General features: G+C 37.0%; 1 protein-coding gene across 1 annotated transcript in view; it reads right to left on the bottom strand.

The window, feature by feature from the left end:
* Nucleotides 1-24710, bottom strand: part of CNTNAP5 (contactin associated protein family member 5) — an 886402-nt gene that overhangs the window by 260601 nt on the left and 601091 nt on the right. Inside the window, 1 exon segment of the mRNA XM_053712216.1 lies at nucleotides 12223-12379. Coding sequence (XP_053568191.1) covers nucleotides 12223-12379 — 157 coding nt within the window.

Genomic DNA, 24710 nt, shown 5'->3' with positions numbered 1-24710 from the left:
AAAACATAATTAATTGAATCCAAACAGCAGCTGCTTTTTTATGGCTGAGAAAACTGCCCCCCCCCCCCCAGTGGTGCAATATTTCTTATATTATATGGAAACATTAGACTGTCTGTCATCCCTATAACCGCAGAAATATATGATGCACCTTTAGTATTGAGACATAAAAAGTTAGAAATGGAGCAAATGTTTTGAGAGCCTGAGGAAGGGAATGTCTTTTTTTAAGATTGCACAACATATTTTTGTTATGTTTGGTGCACATGTTTTTTTTAACCCCAACTCTTTGCGCAAGATCATCAGTCCATATATATGCGAATCAGTGTAAGCTGATTCATAGCCCTTGCAGGGCAGGTTGGTACATGAGAGCTTGCTTCCTGCAATGTAAGAAGAATCTTGCTCGCCTCAGGATGATTGAAAGATCCTTTTCTAGCGTGATTGGTCAAAGAAGTGGCCACATGCCCAGAATTGCTATCCACTAATCACCCAATAAAACCATAGAAACATGGATCAACATCAAAACAGACCTGGAATCCCCTATGGCTACGCTCAAAATACTTATACAAACTTGAGAACCTTTTTGGAAGCAGCACCCCTGTTCTTTCAAATTAGTGGCCTTGTGTTCCATACCACTGCCAGCTAATTGTCATGGCATTGACAAATACCTCACACCATTGCTTCTATTTTGGGGGTTTTGTCAATTTTAAGAAGCCTGTATTACCCTCTCCCTATGAAATTTGTGATAAGACCCCTCAATTGAAAGAATGAGATCTCCCATTTAAAATATGATGTTTAACGTCTCTATAGCTATCAAATGATCTGCCAAAGTAATACTGATAACCTTACAACAACTGCTAGCCTCACTTTGTTATGTTGTTATTGTTAGGACTTATAGAGCATATGTTTTTCGTGGACAAATAAATAAATACTTAATCAAATGGGAGACCAGGGTGGGTTGAAATATGAATGATATTTGTAGATTGTCTATATAATGATATATACTCTGACTGAGCAACTATCGGCATAGTGGAGAATATTCTTAAGCCCTTAGTTATTAACACCACTAGCTTTATAAAGACACCACTGATTTTCTTAACAAAATCAGCCAGATACAAGAATTGCCAGAGGATACTATACTTGTTACAATGGTGTTGGGAAATCCCTGTACACGCAATATTCCACATAAAGATGGTATTGATGCCTGCTTAAACTTTTCTTTCCTCCAACAGCCCTAACCAGACATATAGTGCTTCTCTGTCAGTAAACTTACAGAATTTATACTTACTCACAATTATTTAATCTTCAACCACTCCATCTACTTACAAACCATGGGAACAGCCATGGGCACCAAAATGGCACCACAGTACGCAAACCTCTTCATGGCTGACTTTAGAGCAGAGATTCCTAGCCACTCACCCTCACAAACCCTTCAAATACTTTTGCTACATCGATGACATTTTCATCATATGGACAGAAGCAGAAAAAAACTTGAACATTTTTCATAATCATTTAATCTATTTCATGCATCAATCAAGCTTAAAATGAACTTTTCTAGAGACTGTGTCAGCTTCCTGGATACAACAATATCCATCACAAATGGACAAACTGCACTCTCTGTATACAGGAAACCAACAGATAGATGCAGCTACCTCCACAGCTCCAGCTCCCACCCCAATCCACATAAAAAAATCCATAATCTACAGTCAGGCTACAAGATACCACAGAATTTGCTCAGTACCAAGGAACGTGACAAACACCTCATCACACTGTCCCAATCATTCAGAGAAAAAGGTTACAAACAAGGAATTATAAATAAAAAAACTTAACTCTGCCCTCAATACTCCACGTGAACACTTACTACAATACAGGGAGAAGAAAAACATATCACGTATCCCACTAGTAGTCAAATACAACCCTGCTGTGGAAGGGATACGAAAAATCATAAAAGACTTACAGCCACTACTCTTAGAGGATCCCACACTCAAAAAAATATTTCCAAAACTCCCAATCCTGGCATACAGACAACCACCAAACCTAAAGCAGAAACTGGTACATAGGAAGCTACCCCTTGAGAAAAAGAACACTCAGAATGGAACCAAGTGCTGCTATAAAGCACTCTGCAAACTGTCAACACGTTTGTGAAAGCAGCACAGCAAATCACAATAGTAAATCTTATAACATTAAAGAGGCATCAAAATTTTTTGTAATGTACTTTCATTTAGTCAATTACATTGTATATTCCACATTCTTTATACATAGGTACACAGGTAAGCCTATGTCCAAACTTTTGTCTTTTTTTAACTTTTGCATTCCCCCTGTATATACAATTTCACATCTTTATAGATATTGATTCAATGTTGATATATAACTTTATGTCAGTATATGCCTCTATGTATAGCTATATATTTCCCCTGTCTGTTCTCCTGCACTGGACACTGTCCGCCTGTTACCTAAGCCCCCCTCATGATTTTTACGACACCTCCTCCTCTCCCTGCACTGTCTTCTTAGCTATTCTGTGTTTTAAGATACAATCTGTAAATTCCATTGAATTGGTCAGTATTGCTTCAGACTTGATAAAGGAAGGAACTCTTCCGAAAGCTTGTCAACTTATAATGTATAGTTAGTCCAATAAAAAAGTATCATTGCTCAATGCAATACTCTTGTTATTTTGATATCTAATGATATATATATATATATATTATATATTATATATATATATATATATATATGTATTTAAGAATAAATAGAACAAATTTGATATTCTTCACTTATATATACTGTATAGATATATTTATATTTAAAAATAGAACATTATGTAAAGAGAATTGGAATGTAAACATATTCAGAACTATCTTCGGTTTTAGCACAGTTGGTCTAATGCATGTCGAGTTAGCACACAAGTGATGACTGTTTCTTTTAACAGCATTCTCCATTGAAGACTAATGGTAGAATAAGTTATTGTGCCTCAGGTTCCACTCGTGCCCTTTATATTTTCAACTTGTAATATGCTTGTTTTACAATTTTACTTTAGTGTGCACACAAAAAAAATCCATTAGCATGCCACTAATCTGACCCTATATTTTTATCAGCAGTATTTATTTCAATATTGTTTTGCTGAAATATGGCCCTACACTTAAAACATGCCAGTCCTGTCTGGCTGATCACAATTCTCTATACATAACCACACATTTACTGGGCTTTTATTACTAAAAGGACTTGATAAACTCAGGATTACACTTTTAGGGGTATATTTATCAAGCTCCGTATGGAGCTTGATGCCCCTTGTTTCCGGCGAGCCTTCAGGTTAGCCGGAAACAGAAGCTATGAAGCAGCGGTCTAAAGACCCCAGATCCGTAACCAAACTTAATTCCATTTCCCTCCTCCTATATCATGTGACAGACATCTACTAATCAAAAATGGGTGTGTATACATATATATATATATATATATATATATACTGAACAATGTTATGCTCTATCCCAATTATGAAAGTTTAATTTTGACTTTAATAATTACCCCAAATAGTTTTTGCACATGGACAGAACACACTGAAATTACCCTCTCCATAATGGATAATGTTAGGAAGCAATTTCACCAAACAGATACAAACACTACCTGCTCAATCAGTTAAAGTTAAAAAATAAATAAATATGATAAGCAATAAATAACCTGACAAACACATATGCCCACTATACTAAAAATGCCTTTGTACAGTTCCCTCAAAAATACATTCAAACATATTTCTATTGTTATGGAGCACGTTAATTAGCCAAATGTCACCTGTGATGTAATTGCTAAACCTACAAAATTTCCATTTTGTTCCTCCTTAATTCTGGCCTTTTTTTTTTTTGTGGTTTATGTATGGAGAAAAGCACGGTACATAAGGATTTGGGGCCAAATTTTATCAAAGTGTCAACTGAAAAAAAGCTGGACTTTCGCATCGTAATTGTTGCAAGATTGATCTGACCTAGTTATCAAAGCCTCAAGATCGGCAAATGTTGAAATTTATGATGTAACATACAATCCTGTGATCTCAATCCGACGCAGAACGATGCTTACGTCATTACAGATTTGACACTTTTCCCCATTTATCAAACATTTAATAGGTATGCTTGCGTCTTTTCTGACACAGCTTACCTGGTTTTCAATCCGCCACCCTTGAGGCTGTGGATGCTATAGAAATCAATGGTAGTCTGAAAGCACCAAAAGCTTATGTTCGATGCTGCAAGATAATGAAGCATACCCCAATGATTTCTATGGTAAAAAAAAGTTACGTTTACCTAACACCTAACACCCTAACATAGTCTAAACACCCCTAATCTGCCGTCCCCGACATCGCCGACACCTACACAATGTTATTAACCCCTATTCCGCCGCTCTCCGACACCGCAGCCATTAAATAAACTTATTAACCCCTAAACCTCTGGCCTCCCACATCACCATCACTAACTAAACCTATTAACCCCTAAACCATCAGCTCCCCACATTGCAAAAAACTAAATTAAGCTATTAACCCCTAAACCTAAAAACCCCTTAAATTTAAATTTAAATTACAACATCACTATCTTCAAATAAATTAAAACTTTCCTGTAGAATTAAAATAAACTAATTTTAAACTATTTTATTAACCTACCCTAACTATTATACTACAAATAAATTAAACTACCAATTAAATAAACTAAATTACATATTAAAAAAATGAACCCTACTAAAATTATTTAAATATACAATTAAACATTCTTACAAAGTCCTAAATGACAAAACAAACATTAAATTACGAAAAATAACAAACCAAATTATCAAAAATAAAAAAATACACCTAATCTAATAGCCCTATCAAAATAATAAAAAAAACAAATAAAAAACCCTAGCCTAAAATCAACTACCAATGGCCCTTAAAAGGGCCTTTTGTGGGCATTGCCCCAAAGATAACAGCTCTTTTACTGGCAAAAAAAATACAAACACCCCCCAACAGTAAAACAGACCACCAACCAACCCCACAAAAATAAAAAAAAACTATCTAAAATAACCTACCCATTGCCCTTAAAAGGGCATTTTTATGGGCATTGCTCTTAAAAGGGCATTTAGCTCTTTTACTGCATAGACCCTAATCTAAAAATAAAACCCACCCAAAAAAACCTTAAAAAACCTAAAACTAACCCCTGATGATCCATTTACAGTTCTTGAAGTCCTGCTTGAAGGATCCATCCAGCCGGCAAAGTCTTCATCCATGTGGCAAGAAGTCTTCATCCAGACGGCCTCTTCTATCTTATCCAGCCGGTGAAGACCTCATCCAGGTGGCAAGAAGTCTCATCCAGGCTGCCTCTTCTATCTTCATTCAGCTGGCACGGAGCGGGTCCATCCTGAAGACATCTGGCGCGGAGCATCCTTCATCTAGCCTTTTAAGGGCCATTGGTAGTTTATTGTAAGCTAGGGTTTTTTATTTTGGGGGGGCTTGGAGTAGGTGTAAAAAAATTATTTTTGATGATTTGGTTTGTTATTTTTGTAATTTAGTGTTTGTTTTTGTAACTTAGTTTTGTTTTTGTAATTTAGGACTATTGTAATAATGTTTAATTGTATATTTAAATAATTTTTCATAGGGTTAGGTTTTTTTAATATATAATTTAGTTTATTTAATTGGTAGTTTATTTTAATTGTAGTATAATAATTGGGTAGGTTAATTTATAGTTTAAAATGTGTTTATTTTAATTCTACAGGTAAGTTTTACATTATTTGTAGATAGGGATGTTATAATTTTAATTTAATGTTAAGGGGTTGTTAGGTTTAGGGGTTAATAGCTTAATTTAGTTTTTTGCAATGTGGGGGCTGACGGTTTAGGCGTTAATATGTTTAGTTAATGGTGGTGATGTGGGGGGCCAGAGGTTTAGGGGTTAATAAGTTTATTTAGTGGCGGCAGTGTTGGGGAGCGGTGGGATAGGGGTTAATAACGTTATTAAGTGTTGGCGATATCAGGGAGTGGCGGGATAGGGGTTAAACATTTTAGTATAGTGGTGGCATTTAGTGAAATGGTATAAATAAAGTTGGGAAAAAGCCGAATAGATGTGAGATCGATGACTGCTAGTTAACAACAGTCCAATGCTCATTGCCCCTCACTTGGCGCCCGTGTTTTTGATGGCTTTTTTTATAAATAAGGAGAGCATATTGAGATTCATGGCCACAATGTTTGGCGATGTTAGGCGAGTGTATTGATGCCGGCAAATGCAACATAGTTGACACTTTGATAAATATGCCCCTTTGTGTTGTTTTGGACTGCAGTATGCATGTCTTCACAGCACATAAGGTATATTAATGTTTTTTAAAGCACAGGTGGAACGTTAAAGGGACATGAAATCAACAATCTTTCTTTAATGATTTAGATGTTTTACAATTTTTTAAATTTCTTTTATTATCAAATTATCTTTGTTCATATGGTATCTTTTATTGAAAAGCAGGCATTTAAGCACAAAAACATGCATGTTTCTGGTGCACTATATGGCAGCAGTTTTACAAGAATACTATCCATTTGCAAGAGCTATTTCCTGCCATGTAGTGCTCCAGTTGTCTACCTAGGTATCTCTTCAACATAGATTATCATAGGGACAAAGCAAATTTGATATTAGAAGTAAAATTGAATATTTTTTTTTAAAATTGTATGCTCTGCCTGAATCACAAAAAACATTTTAGGCTTTCATTTATCAAAGTTTACCTTCATTTTAAGGAGAAGACTGTTATTTTACTGTGCCTCATAACATTGTGCTATGTTTCATAAATCTAGAAATCTGTCAACTACAATCCAAATAACTGAAACTCTTCATCAAAGTCTAAGAATAACAATACATCAATTTGTTTTAAATTGAGGGACCTAGCACCCCCATGCTGGTAGTAGCATTTAATAGATTATTTTAAGCTATAGTTAAATGTTTTATGTTACTTTGATGATATTTTCAATGATTTATAATGCTTAAACTTAATTTATGTGGTTCAGATTATAAAATGCAGTAGTATCGTTTCCAAATGATAATTGACCAATTCCATTAATGTGATGTTTTAATTATTTGGATTCTACATATATCTATGTTGTAAAAAATGTTTAATAACATATTTTTTGTCATCTTATGAATGTAAAATGTTTCTATTTTATAGAATGGTATGTAGTGTGCACACTCCTGAGCTCGTATGACCCTACCTAGTTTTAATCTTCAATGAAAGATATGAAGAAAACAAAGCAAAGTTGATAGCAAAAGTAAAATGGAAAGTTCTTTAAAATCGCATGCTCTACTTGAATCATGAAAGTTTAATTTTGACTTTACTGTCCCTTTAAAAGGACATGAAACCCAAAGTTTTTATTTCCTGAAGAATACAATTTAAAACAAAAACATTCCAGTTTACTTCTATTATCGAATTTGCTTAATTATTTATTTATTTATTTTTTAAAAAATTTTATTGAGGTACTAGAAATAGGCATACAAGCAGTATAAGCATGCAAAGAAAATTGCAATACAATAAATTGTAATATTAATAGTCAAATTAAAACACAGTGCCTATATAAAAGCTAACCTCCCATAACAAACTGAAAAGGTCACTCTTGGACCTTAAATAAGGAGACAAATCTGGAAGTAAAGGAAGGTATAATAAAATGGAGAGACCACTTTTGGATCTCGCTATGTAGACCTCAGATTTTTTTTTTTTATTGTTGTATATGTAGATGTAACTGTGAAATAAAAAACTCTAGGGGGGGGGGACTCTTGTACTACTTTAACAGAGCAGGAGTAATATGGGATGGAGGAAGGAATGGTGCTCGCTTGCTTTTAGTATGTTATGTTAGCAGTATATAGCTCAATAAAGCCCAAGATATGGGATATAAGGATAGGGAAGCTATAAAAGTTAGGACACACTATAATGACTAAGCGCCACTAGGGGGCGCGAAACGCATCAGGATCGCTATCCTTGTTCACCTGCATTGAGATGCAGCTTTTACCTTTTCTTCAATAAAGATTTCTTGGATTTTATCTTGCCCCCGAGTGCTCAGATCACTGCTTTCTTGGATATAATAAAAAGCTGTAAGGCTCCATATAAACTAGAACAGAATTATTAACACTAATACGGAGGGTAGATGGTATCTGTTAAGACTGCAAAACATGGATTAGTATAAATTCAGTCAAATTAAATAGGACTGATATCAGCAGAAGTCCACTGCCCCGACCGTAGGCAGCAGATTCCCCACTTTACAAATTGTCAATTAACCAACCCATTAATACTTTAACCCCTTAATGACAACTGACGTACCAGGTACGTCATGCATTAACAAGCAGATAATGACAATGGACGTACCTGGTACGTCAGTTGTCTAACAGAGTGCTGGAAGCGATCACAAATGCTTCCAGCAGCTCTGAGGGTATTGCAGTGATGCCTCGATATGGAGGCATCCTGCAATACCACTTTACAAGCCCCCGATGCAGAGAGAGCCACTCTGTGGCCCTCTCTGCACCGGTAGCGATAGTGCCGGGTGTGAGGGTGCGTGTGCGCGTGCACGATGCGCGCGTGCACGTGCGCGCGTGCACGTGCACCCATTAGCCACACTGACACCAATGAATGAGGGCAGAAAGGGGAAAAAAAAGGGATTTTTAAAAAAAAAAATATATAAAAGGATCTGGGAGGGGGGTGGGGGTATTGTGGGGGGCTGCTACACTACAGAAATAGTTTTTTAAGTAAAAATAAAATAAAAATACTTTTTGGGGGTTTTTTGGGGCCAAACTGGGTACTGGCAGACAGCTGCCAGTACCCAAGATGGTGGTAATTAGGTAGGGGAGAGGGTTAGAGAGCTGGAGGGGGGATCAGGGAGGTTGGGGCTAAGGCAGGGGTCCATCATAGCTAAAATACTTTATTATTTTTATTTAAAAAAAAAACAAAACCTCTTTTATTTAGTACTGGCAGACTTTCTGCCAGTACTTAAGATGGCGGGAACAATTGTGGGGTGGGGGAGGGAAGAGAGCTGTTTGGGAGGGATCAGGGGGTGGGATGTGTCAGGTGGGAGGCTGATCTCTAAAATTAACCCTGCAAGCTCCCTACAAGCTACCTAATGTAACCCCTTCACTGCTGGGCATAATTAACGTGTGGTGCGCAGCAGCATTTAGCGGCCTTCTAATTACCAAAAAGCAATGCCAAAGCCATATAAGTCTGCTATTTCTGAACAAAGGGGATCCCAGAGAAGCTTTTACAACAATTTCTGCCATAATTGCACAAGCTGTTTGTAAATAATTTCAGTGAGAAACCTAAAATTGTGAAAAATTTTAAGTTTTTTTTTTTTATTTGCTCACATTTGGCGGTGAAATGGTGGCATAAAATATACCAAAATGGGCCTAGATCAATACTTGGGGTTGTCTACTACACTACACTAAAGCTAAAATTAACCCTACAAGCTCCCTACAAGCTCCCTAATTAACCCCTTCACTCCTGGGCATAAAACACGTGTGGTGCGCAGCGGCATTTAGCGGCCTTCTAATTACCAAAAAGCAACCCAAAAGCCATATAAGTCTGCTATTTCTGAAAAAAGGGGATCCCAGAGAAGCATTTACAACCATATGTGCCATAATTGCAGAAGCTGTTTGTAAATAATTTCAGTGGGAAACCTAAAGTTTGTGACAAATTTTGTGAAAAAGTGAACTTTTTTTTTTTTTGATCGCATTTGGCGGTGAAATGGTGGCATGAAATATACCAAAATGGGCCTAGATCAATACTTTGGGTTGTCTTCTAAAAAAAAATATATACATGTCAAGGGATATTCAGGTATTCCTGACAGATATCAGGGTTCCAATGTAACTAGCGCTAATTTTGAAAAAAAGTGGTTTGGAAATAGCGAAGTGCTACTTGTATTTATTGCCCCATAAATTGCAAAAAAAGCAAAGAACATGTAACCATTGGGTATTTCTAAACTCAGGACAAAATTTAGAAACTATTTAGCATGGGTGTTTTTTGGTGATTGTAGATGTGTAACATATTTTGGGGGTCAAAGTTAGAAAAAGTGTGGTTTTTTCCATTTTTTTTTCATATTTTATTATTTTTTTTTAGTAAATTATAAGACATGATGAAAATAATGGTATCTTTAGAAAGTCCATTTAATGGCAAGAAAAAAAAACGGTATATAATATGTGTGGGTACAGTAAATGAGTAAGAGGGAAATTACAGCTAAACACAAACACTGCAGAAATGTAAAAATAGCCATTGTCATTAAGGGTAAGAAAATTGAAAAATGGTCCGGTCATTAAGGGGTTAAAGGGGAAAGATGGTAGAACATAAGGACTACAAAAGAGCCACACCATCATAGTAAAGGAATACACTTACATAGGTTGCACAGATAGTAACCCAGGAGGAACTTGTGTTTGAAGCCTTAGCTAGTAATGTTGCATAGAAAATTTCCAGCTCATAAGGATGATAGAATAGCGTAGTCTAACCCATGAACATAGCATAAGGGAAAAGATGATTGCAGTATAACCTTTATCCCCCTCATAAACCTCTTTATACCCATATATAAGATACAGAACAGGGCAATTATTGTTAGAAGCTAAACTCCCTTTCAGTAGTATAAACATAAAACAACAATGAGAACAATCCAATGCAATGGGAAAAGAGTACTATTAAGATGAACCTATTACACCTGGGTGGAACCATAAACTGTTAAACACATTAGCATATGGGAGTAAAGTGTGCTGTCATGACTTTAAACATATAACTTATATAAACTGTAAAATACACGTCTGCATGACATCAGGGTAGACAAACATTAATACCCACCTATTAACCTATAGTGTAAGATGTTAATTAAATATGAGTCTAGTATAAACTTAGTCCCCAGACACATGGTATAGAATCCATGCAGCTACAAGATCGCCAGTACACTGAGAGCTGTGAATAGCCCCCTGTTCATTACCGTTAGTCCTGCATATATGCTAATACCTAGCCCACACCAGTTCTCCAGGCAATGTTATGAGATGCAGAGTACACCCGGCCACAGTAAATGTATGGGTAGACTGGCCTACTTGACTGAATATGTCCCCTTGCGAGGAGCGCCTGTGTACTTGAGTCTCTCCGGCGGCTGTATGTAAGGCGGTACACAACCACAACCGTTTTAACTGCCGCATTTGGCATTGAGCCCTTCCCCTTCATTGCTCGACTAACAATCCCTCTGTTCCTCAGGGCCAGGCGGCTCCGAGTCTTCATAGGGGCCAAGCGCAAGGCGGTATGAGTTTTGAGTGGCGTGGAGTACTTCCCCGTACCAAAGCTCTCCCGGTTCTCAGTCTCAGTTATTGTCTGACCTCTCTCCCTGTAGCGCCCAGGTGTTGGAGATTTCTTGTCCTGTGGTTTCATCGAGAGGTTACACTTATCAGTAGACTCCTGAGTAGGTATCGCCACTTTAGCTGTATCCATGCTGCGCTGTTGCTCATGTTCGCTGCCATTTGCCCAAGCTGCAGCTATGTCCCTCATGAGCCGTGCAAAATGAACATTTAGGATAGAGGTAATCCGATCTAGTGTAAGAGCTTCCGTGTACTCCATCTTGCATATGTAAAAAGAGAGTCCCCACTGAACACATGATGTAGTGTAGAAAAAAATTGCACTCCAGTAGGGAATGCCTTACCCGGATAACTGGGGGGGGTGCTGAGATCCCAAAGGAGGCCGTCGCCAGAGGTTTCAGCGGTCCAGATCAGTGATCCAAAGTCATGAAGACAGCAAATTTGGTATCGTTCAAAGCAGTAGATTATACTGCATGCAAATATAATGTTGTTTTCCGTAGATGCTGTAATTATCTGTGTAGGATGATCGGCGGATTACACAAATCATCTCCTGGAGCCCCTGATAACACGTCCTGTCATGGACGCCGCCTAGACACGCCCCCTCTTGCTTCATTATTTAGATATGCACATGGGTGAGCCAATCACACGAGGTATCTATGTGCAGCCACCAATCAGCAGCTACTGAGCCTATTTAGATATGCTTTTAAGCAAAGGATATCAAGATAATTAAGCAGATTAGATAATAGAAGTAAATTAGAAAGTTTAAAATTGCACACTCTTTCTAAATCATGAAAGAAAAAAATGGGTTTCCTATCCCTTTAAGTTCATTTTTGTAGGCAGACTTGTTGGGCCTATCTATGGTTCTTATCTGCTGTCAGAATTTAAACACACATATTATAAAGAAGATATGTTTCCTGTAGAAATAACAGAACCTTACCATTCATGCTTGTCAGCATCACAATTGCAGTAATGTCTCATATCAATGCAGCTTTCTTCCATTCCACAGCTACACTGCTGGACTCCAGGAAGAGAGCCACCCCAATAGGAGTGTCTCTCATTGCCTCTCCCAAACCACCAAGTGAAAGGAGCTCCATCTGTGAACACACAAAGAGAAAATCTGTTAGGATGAAAATATCTAATCATATGCACTCAACTTAAAGGGACAGTCTACACCAGAATTTGTATTGTTTTAAAAGATAGATAATCCTTTTATTACCCAGTCCCCAGTTTTGCATAACCAACACAGTTATAATAATATACTTTTAACCTCTGTGATTATCTTGTATCTAAGCCTCTGCAAACTGCCCCTTTTTTCAGTTCTTTTGAGAGACTTGCAGTCTAGCCAATCAGTGATGGCTCCCAGATAACTTCACGTGCACAAGCACAGTGTTATCTATATAAAATACGTGAACTAACACCCTCTAGTGGTGAAAAACTGTTAAAATGCAATCTGAAAGAGGTGGGCTTCAAGGTCTAAGAAATTAGCATATGAACCTCCTAGGTTAAGCTTTCAACTAAGAATACCAAGAGAACAAAGCAAAATTGGTGATAAAAAAAATTGGAAAATTGTTTAAAATTACATGCTCTATCTGAATCATGAAAGTTTATTTTGGCCTAGACTGTCCCTTTAAAACAAAAACATGTTAATTAATCTACATGTTTTAAAAGGGATATAAAACACCTTGTAATTACAAGAGACTAATAAGAAACATATACAGTGTAAGCTTAGACTTGTGAAGCCAATTTTCAGATTTAAATTATAGAAAAAGGTGCACAATAAGTAATGAAAGCATTTTGCAAAGCTTATTTTATTACTATGCAAACAAGAGATATTATATTACAATCTTTCATTCTGCAAAGTTCCATGTTCATTTTGGCTGCATAAAAGTATAGTTTGAAATAGTATTTAAAAAGTATGGCTATCATAATATACAATTCTGCAACTAGTGCAGGATTATATAAAAGTCTTGTCAACATTTACTGTCCCTTTAAGTCCACCACCCCTGGGAAATCTGCATTTTTACTTGTGGTTGCAGCTCACATGAGCAAGACTGTACAACAAGGGCTCAAATGTTGCATATGCAGCATCAAAAATATATTTAAAATATATTTTATTTATTTCAGCAGAAAAAGCTCCTACAAAGCTCATCAAAATGCTCTAATTAAGTGGTCTAAACCCACAAGGCTCAGATTTTAATGTATAACAAAAAAGAAGTGCTTTTAGAAACTATGGCCTAGATTTAGAGTTTGGCGGTAGCCGTCAAAACCAGCGTTAGAGGCTCCTAACGCTGGTTTTAGGCTACCGCCGGTATTTGGAGTCAGTCAGGAAAGGGTCTAACACTCACTTTCCAGCTGCGACTTTTCCATACCGCAGATCCCCTTACGTCAATTGCGTATCCTATCTTTTCAATGGGATCTTTCTAACTCCGGTATTAAGAGTCGTGTCTGAAGTGAGCGTTAGAAATCTAACGACAAAACTCCAGCCGCAGAAAAAAGTCAGTAGTTAAGAGCTTTCTGGGCTAACGCCGGTTTATAAAGCTCTTAACTACTGTGCTCTAAAGTACACTAACACCCATAAACTACCTATGTACCCCTAAACCGAGGCCCCCCCACATTGCCGCCACTCTATAAAAAAAATGTAACGCCTAATCTTCCGCTCCGTACACTGCCGCCAGCTACATTATAGCTATGTACCCCTAATCTGCTGCCCCTAACACCGCCGACCCCTATATTATATTTATTAACCCCTAATCTGCCGCCCCCGCTATCGCTGACCCCTGCATATTATTATTAACCCCTAATCTGCCGTCTGCACGCCGCCGCCAGCTACATTATAGCTATGTACCCCTAATCTGCTGCCCCTAACACCGCCAACCCCTATATTATATTTATTAACCCCTAATCTGCCCCCCTCAACGTCGCCTCCACCTGCCTACACTTATTAACCCCTAATCTGCCGAGCCGACCGCACCGCTACTATAATAACGTTATTAACCCCTAATCCGCCTCACTCCCGCCTCAATAACCCTATAATAAATAGTATTAACCCCTAATCTGCCCTCCCTAACATCGCCGACACCTAACTTCAAGTATTAACCCCTAATCTGCCGATCGGAGCTCACTGCTACTCTAATAAATTTTTTAACCCCTAAAGCTAATTTTAACCCTAACACCCCCCTAAGTTAAATATAATTTTATTCTAACTAAATAAATTATCTCTTATTAAATAAATTATTCCTATTTAAATCTAAATACTTACCTGTAAAATAAACCCTAATATAGCTACAACATAAATTATAATTATATTATAGCTATTTTAGGATTTATATTTATTTTACAGGTAACTTTTTATTTATTTTAACCAGGTATAATAGCTATAAAATAGTTAAGAACTATTTAATAGCTAAAATAGTTCAAATAATTACAAAATTACCTGTAAAATAAATCCTAACCTAAGTTACAATTAAACCTAACACTATACTATCAATAAATTAATTAAATAAACTACCTACAATTATCTACAATTAAACCTAACACTACACTAGCAATAAATAAATTAAATACAATTCCTACAAATAAATACAATTAAATAAACTAACTAAAGTACAAAAAATAAAAAAGAACTAAGTTACAAAAAATAAAAAAATATTTACAAACATTAGAAAAAAATTACAACAATTTTAAACTAATTACACCTACTCTAAGCCCCCTAATAAAATAACAAAGCCCCCCAAAATAAAAAAATGTCCTACCCTATTCTAAATTACAAAAGTTCAAAGCTCTTTTACCTTACCAGCCCTGAACAGGGCCCTTTGCGGGGCATGCCCCAAAGAATTCAGCTCTTTTGCCTCTAAAAAAAACATACAATACCCCCCCAACATTACAACCCAACACCCACATACCCCTAATCTAACCCAAACCCCCCTTAAATAAAACTAACACTTAGCCCCTGAAGATCTTCCTACCTTGTCTTCACCTCGCCGGGTATCACACCGATCCGTCCTGGCTCCAAAATCTTCATCCAAGCCCAAGCGGGGGCTAGACATCCATCATCCGGCGGCTGAAGAGGTCCAGAAGAGGCTCCAAAGTCTTCATCCTTTCCGGGAAGAAGAGGCGGTCCGGACCGGCAACCATCTTGATCCAAGCGGCATCTTCTATCTTCATCCGATGAGGACCGGCTCCATCTTGAAGACCTCCACCTCGGACCCATCTTCTTCTTCCGACGACTTCCCGATGAATGACGGTTCCTTTAAGGGACGTCATCCAAGATGGCGTCCCTCGAATTCCGATTGGCTGATAGGATTCTATCAGCCAATCGGAATTAAGGTAGGAAAATTCTGATTGGCTGATGGAATCAGCCAATCAGAATCAAGTTCAATCCGATTGGCTGATTCAATCAGCCAATCAGATTGAGCTTGCATTCTATTGGCTGTTCCGATCAGCCAATAGAATGCGAGCTCAATCTGATTGGCTGATCGGATCAGACAATCGGATTGAACTTGAATCTGATTGGCTGATTCCATCAGCCAATCAGAATTTTCCTACCTTAATTCCGATTGGCTGATAGAATCCTATCAGCCAATCGGAATTCGAGGGACATCATCTTGTATGACGTCCCTTAAAGGAACCATCATTCGTCGGGAAGTCATCGGAAGAAGAAGATGGGTCCGCGGTGGAGGTCTTCAAGATGGTCCTCATCGGATGAAGATAGAAGATGCCGCTTGGATCAAGATGGTTGCCGGTCCGGATCGCCTCTTCTTCCCGGATAGGATGAAGACTTTGGAGCCTCTTCTGGACCTCTTCAGCCGCCGGATGATGGATGTCTAGCCCCCGCTTGGGCTTGGATGAAGATTTTGGAGCCAGGACGGATCGGTGTGATACCCGGAGAGGTGAAGACAAGGTAGGTAGATCTTCAGGGGCTTAGTGTTAGGTTTATTTAAGGGGGGTTTGGGTTACTGTTGTAATTTAGAATAGGGTAGGGCATTTTTTTTATTTTGGGGGGCTTTGTTATTTTATTAGGGGGCTTAGAGTAGGTGTAATTAGTTTAAAATTGTTGTAATTTTTTTCTAATGTTTGTAAAAAAAAATATTTTTTGTAACTTAGTTCTTTTTTATTTTTTGTACTTTAATTAGTTTATTTAATTGTAGTTATTTGTAGATATTGTATTTAATTAATTTATTGATAGTGTAGTGTTAGGTTTAATTGTAGATAATTGTAGGTATTGTATTTAATTAATTTATTGATAGTGTAGTGTTAGGTTTAATTGTAACTTAGGTTAGGATTTATTTTACAGGTAATTTTGTAATTATTTTAACTATTTTAGCTATTAAATAGTTCTTAACTATTTAATAGCTATTGTACCTGGTTAAAATAAATACAAAGTTACCTGTAAAATAAATATAAATCCTAAAATAGCTATAATATAATTATAATTTATATTGTAGCTATATTAGGATTTATTTTACAGGTAAGTATTTAGCTTTAAATAGGAATAATTTATTTAATAAGAGTTAATTTATTTTGTTAGATTTAAATTATATTTAACTTAGGGAGGTGTTAGTGTTAGGGTTAGACTTAGCTTTAGGGGTTAATACATTTTTTAGAATAGCGGTGAGCTCCAGTCAGCAGATTAGGGGTTAATGTTTGAAGTTAGGTGTCGGCGATGTTAGGGAGGGCAGATTAGGGGTTAATACTATTTATTATAGGGTTATTGAGGCGGGAGTGAGGCGGATTAGGGGTTAATAACTTTATTATAATAGCGGTGCAGTCCGCTCGGCAGATTAGGGGTTAATAAGTGTAGGCAGGTGGAGGCGACGTTGTGGGGGGCAGATTAGGGGTTAATAAACATAATATAGGGGTCGGCGGTGTTATGGGCAGCAGATTAGGGGTACATAGGGATAATGTAAGTAGCGGCGGTTTACGGAGCGGCAGATTAGGGGTTAATAATAATATGCAGGGGTCAGCGATAGCGGGGGCGGCAGATTAGGGGTTAATAAGTGTAAGGTTAGGGGTGTTTAGACTCGGGGTACATGTTAGAGTGTTAGGTGCAGACGTAGGAAGTGTTTCCCCATAGCAAACAATGGGGCTGCATTAGGAGCTGAACGCGGCTTTTTTGCAGGTGTTAGGTTTTTTTTCAGCTCAAACAGCCCCATTGTTTTCTATGGGGGAATCGTGCACGAGCACGTTTTTGAAGCTGGCCGCGTCCGTAAGCACCGCTGGTATCGAGAGTTGAAGTTGCGGTAAATATGCTCTACGCTCCTTTTTTGGAGCCTAACGCAGCCATTCTGTGAACTCTCAATACCAGAGGTATTTAAAAGGTGCGGCCAGAAAAAAGCATGCGCAGCTAACGCACCCCTTTGGCCGCAAAACTCTAAATCTAGGCCTATATGATGAAGACTAAGTGAAGATTACAGAAACATTAATGTGATGGAACATTTAGACCTCATAGTTCAACAAATATGTAAGGCGAGTATACCTTTAACAGAAAACTTTGCTAATTCTACTTTTATATTAAAAAAACACAATTACAGCAAATTAAGTCAGCTCCTAATTAACATGGAAGGAAAACACTGTTGTTATACCCTGGCTTTGTTCCTTAAATTAGATTCCCAATCTACTGCAAATGCACACAGAGATTAATATTCTCTAGCTGTGAACTTTTACAATTTTACTGCACGCTGATAATAATAAAAAACAAGATTTAAGAAAGTGCAGAGGCAATCAATAAACAAGTACCTTTCTTCAGCCAAAAGAATATCAAATCTGGTATTAAATGTTCTCATTTGACTGGTATTGGCTAATATTACCCACCTGGGACTCTCTAAGGCTCCTTCAGCATTAGGTTAAATAAGGAAGTTTTGTGTTCCTTATTATACGGTTCACTTGAGATGTGCTGCAAACTTGCTTTTCCCAATTTTATTTTCATGATTGCATGAGTTTCAGTTACTTTTAAAAATTAGTTTTAAATTACTTTTAGTTCAACACAAGACAGGGGATAAATAGAGGTTGTAATCTTTATTATTTAAGAAGCACTGATGGTTTTGAACAAACATTATATCCAGGAAAGCTTTTGGCAAATGGAGAAGTAAACATGTACTCATTTTAAAATGGGCTGCAACAAAATCTAAAAATATATTTACTCTTATTTAACATTAACTTCTTGGCAACAAATTATGGCCAAAGTTTGATCTATCATAAGGTCTGTCTAGTCTGTCAAATGATAAATTAATTATTTCATCCATACTTTCTTCACAAACTGTAAGTTGCAAATATGGCTCCAGTATATATTAGACACTCAGCTCTCCCTTGTTTCATCCACGTATAATTAGACTAGGTGGGACCATTGGCCTTGGGTAGACAGACATTAATAGGGTTTGTGGGATGGTTATTAGCATGCTCTCATGCAATATGTCAATCTGCTGAACTTGAAACTTTGATACTGACAATTATCATTGGATTTAGACTTTAGTGTATGGAGAGTTGGCAAGGTCTCATTTTATTCTTGTATCAAGGTACCACAAGATCTTGAGCAAGTCAAGGTTTCATCTCAAGATACTAGGGATGTCTGGATGGTACCCAAGATAAAAAATAAACACATGTACATATAAAAATGTGACCTCAATACTGAAATAAATGTAACAAAAATAATCATCAAATCAATATAAAGTGTTTGCATCTTTGAATAATAAAAAAAAAACATTGACTAAATAAAAAAAATACTACTGGAACCCAAGACCCAACATGTCAATTTGCAATCTATAACCTTTTGTGACTAATGAAACACCACTTTTACATATAAGATTATGTAAGGTTTGCACACATCATCAGTGGGGTTTCTACTGATCATTTGTTTTCAAACTACGGCATGTATTGGGGGTATAAAATAAACTGGCACAACTTGTATTGTTAATATACTTGTAAGAAAAATAGGAACAACTAACATAGACTTATAGCAGTCAAGAATAAACTCACTAAATGGATTCTCTATTTTGAAGTTGAAGTTATAACTCAGATTCAGTCACAAAGTTAGTCTATAAATAAAATTCCAGTTGGATTAGTGATCTTTTCTGACATATTCATGTTTGCATTTTGACATTTTACATTTCTGAAGAAATAACAGCTATTTCTAGTTGATTCTCATTTTTGCATCAGTAGAATCAGAAATGGAAAAGAAAATATTTACTAGATCATGATTAAAGGAAGAAGATCATGTGCTTTCATTAGAAAAGGCTTATACAGCCTTTTTTCCCATTAAGACTTTCATCACTGTATTTAATGAGCCAAATGTAATCTTGTCACTTTTTGGTCTATTACATGATTAAATGTATGTAAACATGGATAGATAATACACATGAAAGGGAAATATGGGTATTTTTCACATGAGTGCATCATTTGATTGGCTGTTCTGAGCAGCAGTGTTATTTGCCTCTTGACTAATCTGACCACAGCTTAGATGGCTACTAAATATAAAGTGGATCCCAGGTTACTTTCTGATAGGAGGGAATAGCCTTTGGTGCAAATTTAAAAGCAAAAACATGTAATCAGTTCTAATTAAACCTTCTGAACTAATGAGTAACGTTATCCCTCTCTTCTTTACTTGGTTATCAGACTGCAAGTTTTACATGAGATTGTGAGAATGGCAAGTACTTGGCTTTGCTTTATTAATCACAGGGAATAGAGAGAATATATATTTTATGCATATTTAAATGATACTTTACCAGAATATGTATTATGTAATTTGCAGAAACATTCATTTTGATTAATACAGGATGTTGGAGACTTTTTTTTTTAATAACCTGTCCTACAGAATGAGATATTTCCTTCTTTTATTCTAATCATACTATTTTTTTTTGCTTTCTTACTCTCCTTCTTATCCTTCACTACACTATCCTATGATAAAGATGGCCCTTAAAAATAGTTCAGATATGGAGTGGCACCATTAAATGAACTACTATTTATATTTGAATTGACCCCGGTGTTCCTGTCCAGATTTCTCCCAGGAGGAGTATTTGTATATTATGTCTGAGCAAGTTTACAAAAGAACATCACCCCCCTTCCCTCATGTTCTGTAAGCAATGTGCCCAATACTGCATAAGTCTAGAGTTTCATGACCAAGGTGATACTGTGAAACTCTTTGGGTTACAAAGCAAATCCTCTATGATGTTCCACTATTTAGATCTCAATACTGATACTGATTAACTCAATCTCCTATGACTGGAAACATAATTTCCCAGGCATTAACTTGTATATAGAACAAAGGTGCAGGGATTCACATTTTGTAAATCTCCTTTAATCATTACAAACTTAATAAACTGCTAAAAGGGATAGGAAATTGAACATTAAACTTGAATAATTTAGATTGAGCATGTAATTTTAAGAACATTTAAATTCACTTTTAATTTTCAACTTTACTTTGTTCTCTTGGTATCTTTTGTTGAAAATATATGTACTTATCCTTTACTACTAACTCCCAGTAATCTATTGCTGCTCTGGAGCTGACTTAAACTATGCATTTATTCCTTTTGAAGGGGTTAAACACAACATTATATACAAGAGTACAATAATAAACTGCTCTAGCATATAAAAAAAAATGTTTGCACTTGTATATCCCTTAACCCCTTAACGCCCGAGGACGTGCAGGGTACGTCCTCTAAAGGATGTCAGTTAACGACCAAGGACGTACCCTGCACGTCCTCGGTGTGGAAAGCAGCTGGAAGCGATCCTGCTCGCTTCCAGCTGCTTTCCGGTTATTGCAGCGATGCCTCGATATCGAGGCATCCTGCAATAACACTGTCTGGCCATCCGATGCAGAGAGAGCCACTCTGTGGCCCTCTCTGCACCGGACATCGATGGCCGGTATCGTTGGTGGGTGGGAGCCGACTTGGGAGGCGGGTGGGCGGCCATCGGTGAGTTGCGTAAGGTTGGAGGGGGGCGGGATCGGAAGCGGAGCCGACCGGGGGCGCGCACGGGCGCGCGCGCGTGCACGGGGGGTGGCGGGCGGGCGCGTGCACGGGGCGGGAGCGGGTGGGAACCGCTAAACTACAGAAAAAAAGTTAAAGAAAAGTAAAAAAAAAATTAAATAAACGTTTTTTTTTCTAACCATCTAAGGGATCTGGAAGGGGTGGGGGGTTGGTCTTGGGGGGGGGGGGGGAAAGCTACACTACAGAAAAGGGGACATTTTTTATTTAAAAAAAGCATTTTTTTCACTAAACTGGGTACTGGCAGACAGCTGCCAGTACCCAAGATGGCGCACATTAAGTCAGAGGGGGAGGGTTAGAGAGCTGTTTAGTGGGGGATCAGTGAGGTTGGGGGCTAAGGGGGATCCCTACACAGAAGCATATGTAAATATGCTAACAAAAAATGCACAAAAAAGCCCAAATATACCTTTTATTTTAGTACTGGCAGAGTTTCTGCCAGTACTTAAGATGGCGGGGACATTTGTGGGGTAGGGGAGGGAAGAGAGATGTTTGGGAGGGATCAGGGGGTCTGATGTTTCAGGTGGAAGGCTGATCTTTACACTAAAGCTAAAATTAACCCTGCAAGCTCCCTACAAGCTACCTAATTAACCCCTTCACTGCTAGCCATAATACACGTGTGATGCGCAGCGCCATTTAGCAGCATTCTAATTACCAAAAAGCAACTCCAAAGTCATATATGTCTGCTATTTCTGAACAAAGGGGATCCCAGAGAAGCATTTACAACCATTTGTGCCATAATTGCACAAGCTGTTTGTAAATTATTTCAGTGAGAAACCTAAAATTGTGAAAAATTTTACGTTTTTTTTAATTTGATCGCATTTGGCGGTGAAATGGTGGCATGAAATATACCAAAATGGGCCTAGATCAATAATTGGGGTTGTCTACTACACTACACTAAAGCTAAAATTACCCCAAAAAGCTCCTTACATGCTCCCTAATTAACCCCTTCACTGCTGGGCATAATACACGTGTGGTGCGCAGTGGCATTTAGCGGCCTTCTAATTACCAAAAAGCAATGCCAAAGCCATATATGTCTGCTATTTCTGAACAAAGGGGATCCCAGAGAAGAATTTACAACCATTTATGCCATAATTGCACAAGCAGTTTGTAAATAATTTCAGTGAGAAACTGAAAGTTTGTGAAAAAAATTTGTGAAAAAGTGAACAATTTTTTGTATTTGATCGCATTTGGCGGTGAAATGGTGGCATGAAATATACCAAAATGGGCCTAGATCAATAATTTGGGATGTCTTCTAAAAAAAAATATATACATGTCAATGGATATTCAGGGATTCCTGAAAGATATTAGTGTTCTAATGTAACTAGCGTTAATTTTGAAAAAAAATGGTTTGAAAATAGCAAAGTGCTACTTGTATTTATGGCCCTATAAGTTACAAAAAAAGCAAAGAAGATGTAAACATTGGGTATTTCTAAACTCAGGACAAAATTTAGAAACTATTTAGCATGGGTGTTTTTTGGTGGTTGTAGATATGTAACAGATTTTGGGGTTCAAAGTTAGAAAAAGTGTGTTTTTTTCCATTTTTCCTCATATTTTATAATTTTTTTTATAGTAAATGATAAGATATGATGAAAATAATGGTATTTTTAGAAAGTCCATTTAATGGCGAGAAAAACGGTATATAATATGTGTGGGTACAGTAAATGAGTAAGAGGAAAATTTCAGCTAAACACAAACACCGCAGAAATGTAAAAATAGCCTTGGTCCCAAACGGACAGAAAATGGAAAAGTGCTCTGGTCACTAAGGGGTTAAAAACCTTAACTTTATTGTGCTATGCCATAAGGGGAGTGCAACAATATTTGTATAATGCAAAAACAAATCATACACCCATAGCATTATAGAGTCTTTATTATTATTATTATTATTATTACTACTACTACTGGTATTATTATTTTTATTGTTACATATAATTCTAAAAATGAAGTTAAAAATCTGTGTCTATGAGATGAAAGTGTGGTGGAACATCGAAATAAAATAAAGGCAGTAAAAAATAAGAAAACAAAAAAATATCTCATATAATTCCAAGAAATAAACTATTAATACCCTCTTTAAAACTCTACTGAGAAGTTCCGTAACTAAAGTTTGTGCAGCAGATATAAGGCCACCCTTGCAACTTCTTGACTCTCACATCAGCTAGCAGAATAAGGCAAATCAAATCCACCTATCAGTATGAAATGAGCAGCTGGCATGGGTTAAAAGTTAGATTCTAAAGTGATCACATTCAATTTTAAAAGTCAGGAAAAAAAGAAATAACCTTCTGCCCATCGCCTGGGGTTATGAGGCATCACTGAGTTATTTGAGATCAAAATTCATAGGTGTAATGTTGAATAATAGCAAACTAGTTCAGTCTTGCATTCTGCACCGATAATGTATTCCAAAATGTTGCTGAATCTCCTGACTGTTGCAGTGATGCGCTGCAAATAATGCAAGGTTATATATATTCTGGTGCTTTACACATCTCAGAGATGCGAGTTTGAAGATAATTTGAACTTGGGACTATTTAAGGGAAAAGTTCTCATTGCACTTTAAAGCAAACAGGGGGTTTTCACAAAATTTTAATTTCCATTTTATATAATATTGTGGGGCTTTTTCTAGCATATTTAACCATAAAGGTCTTTAATAAAGTTTTTTTTTTTCAAGTATAGTCTTGATGGCACATAAATTCTAGAAATTTGCAACAATCTAGTGCACATACACTAAATCAAGCCTGCACACCCATGAATAAAGGCTTAGTAAAATAGACTCAGATTAATATGAACCATAAACTGCAACTTAAAATTAGAGTTAAATTATCTGATATTATTGAAATGAGGCATGGAAGGTGTGTGAAGTTAAAATAACAATAATTCATTAAGACTCTGAGTCATTTAAATCTTTTTTTCTCATAAAGCAGGTCAAATATTTGATAAACTCGCTGGGGTACATTTATGAAGCTGCAAGCGTAGCTTTGGGGCCGGATCTATGAAGGCTCATAAAAGTCAGCCTGAAATGCTAGTTAAGTAAACAGTCTCTTTAAGACCATTAAGGTGGCAATGTTAAGTAATCCTGATCAGGTCTAATTAGGTCTGAGCAGGATGATTAACAAGCTATGGTTGCAGGAGATCAGGGATCATGGATGCACAAGCAATTGCTTGTGCAAAGGTAACTGCAGGCAGAAGATGCTGCCAATTCCTGCAATGCCGGATGGACAAAGCCCTCTGACAGGAACCATGCCTTTCCAGGGTTTCATAAATTGAGCCAATTCTATTCCTGATACTTTTATGTGAACAATTATATATTTAAAGTTTGCTTTAAGTGAAAAAAAAAAAATAGACCATGTACAAAAGGTAATATAGAATTTATGTTGATGTGATTATTAAAAATTGTGAATAATGATAAGGTACAGAAATACCAGACGTTACACTAAGACAACTGAGTATTCAGGACATT

This window comes from Bombina bombina, chromosome 1 (genome assembly GCF_027579735.1).
Source record: "Bombina bombina isolate aBomBom1 chromosome 1, aBomBom1.pri, whole genome shotgun sequence".
Classification (NCBI taxonomy): domain Eukaryota; kingdom Metazoa; phylum Chordata; class Amphibia; order Anura; family Bombinatoridae; genus Bombina; species Bombina bombina.
Note: the sequence above shows the minus strand (reverse complement) of the source record. Positions and strands in the feature narration are given on the sequence as shown.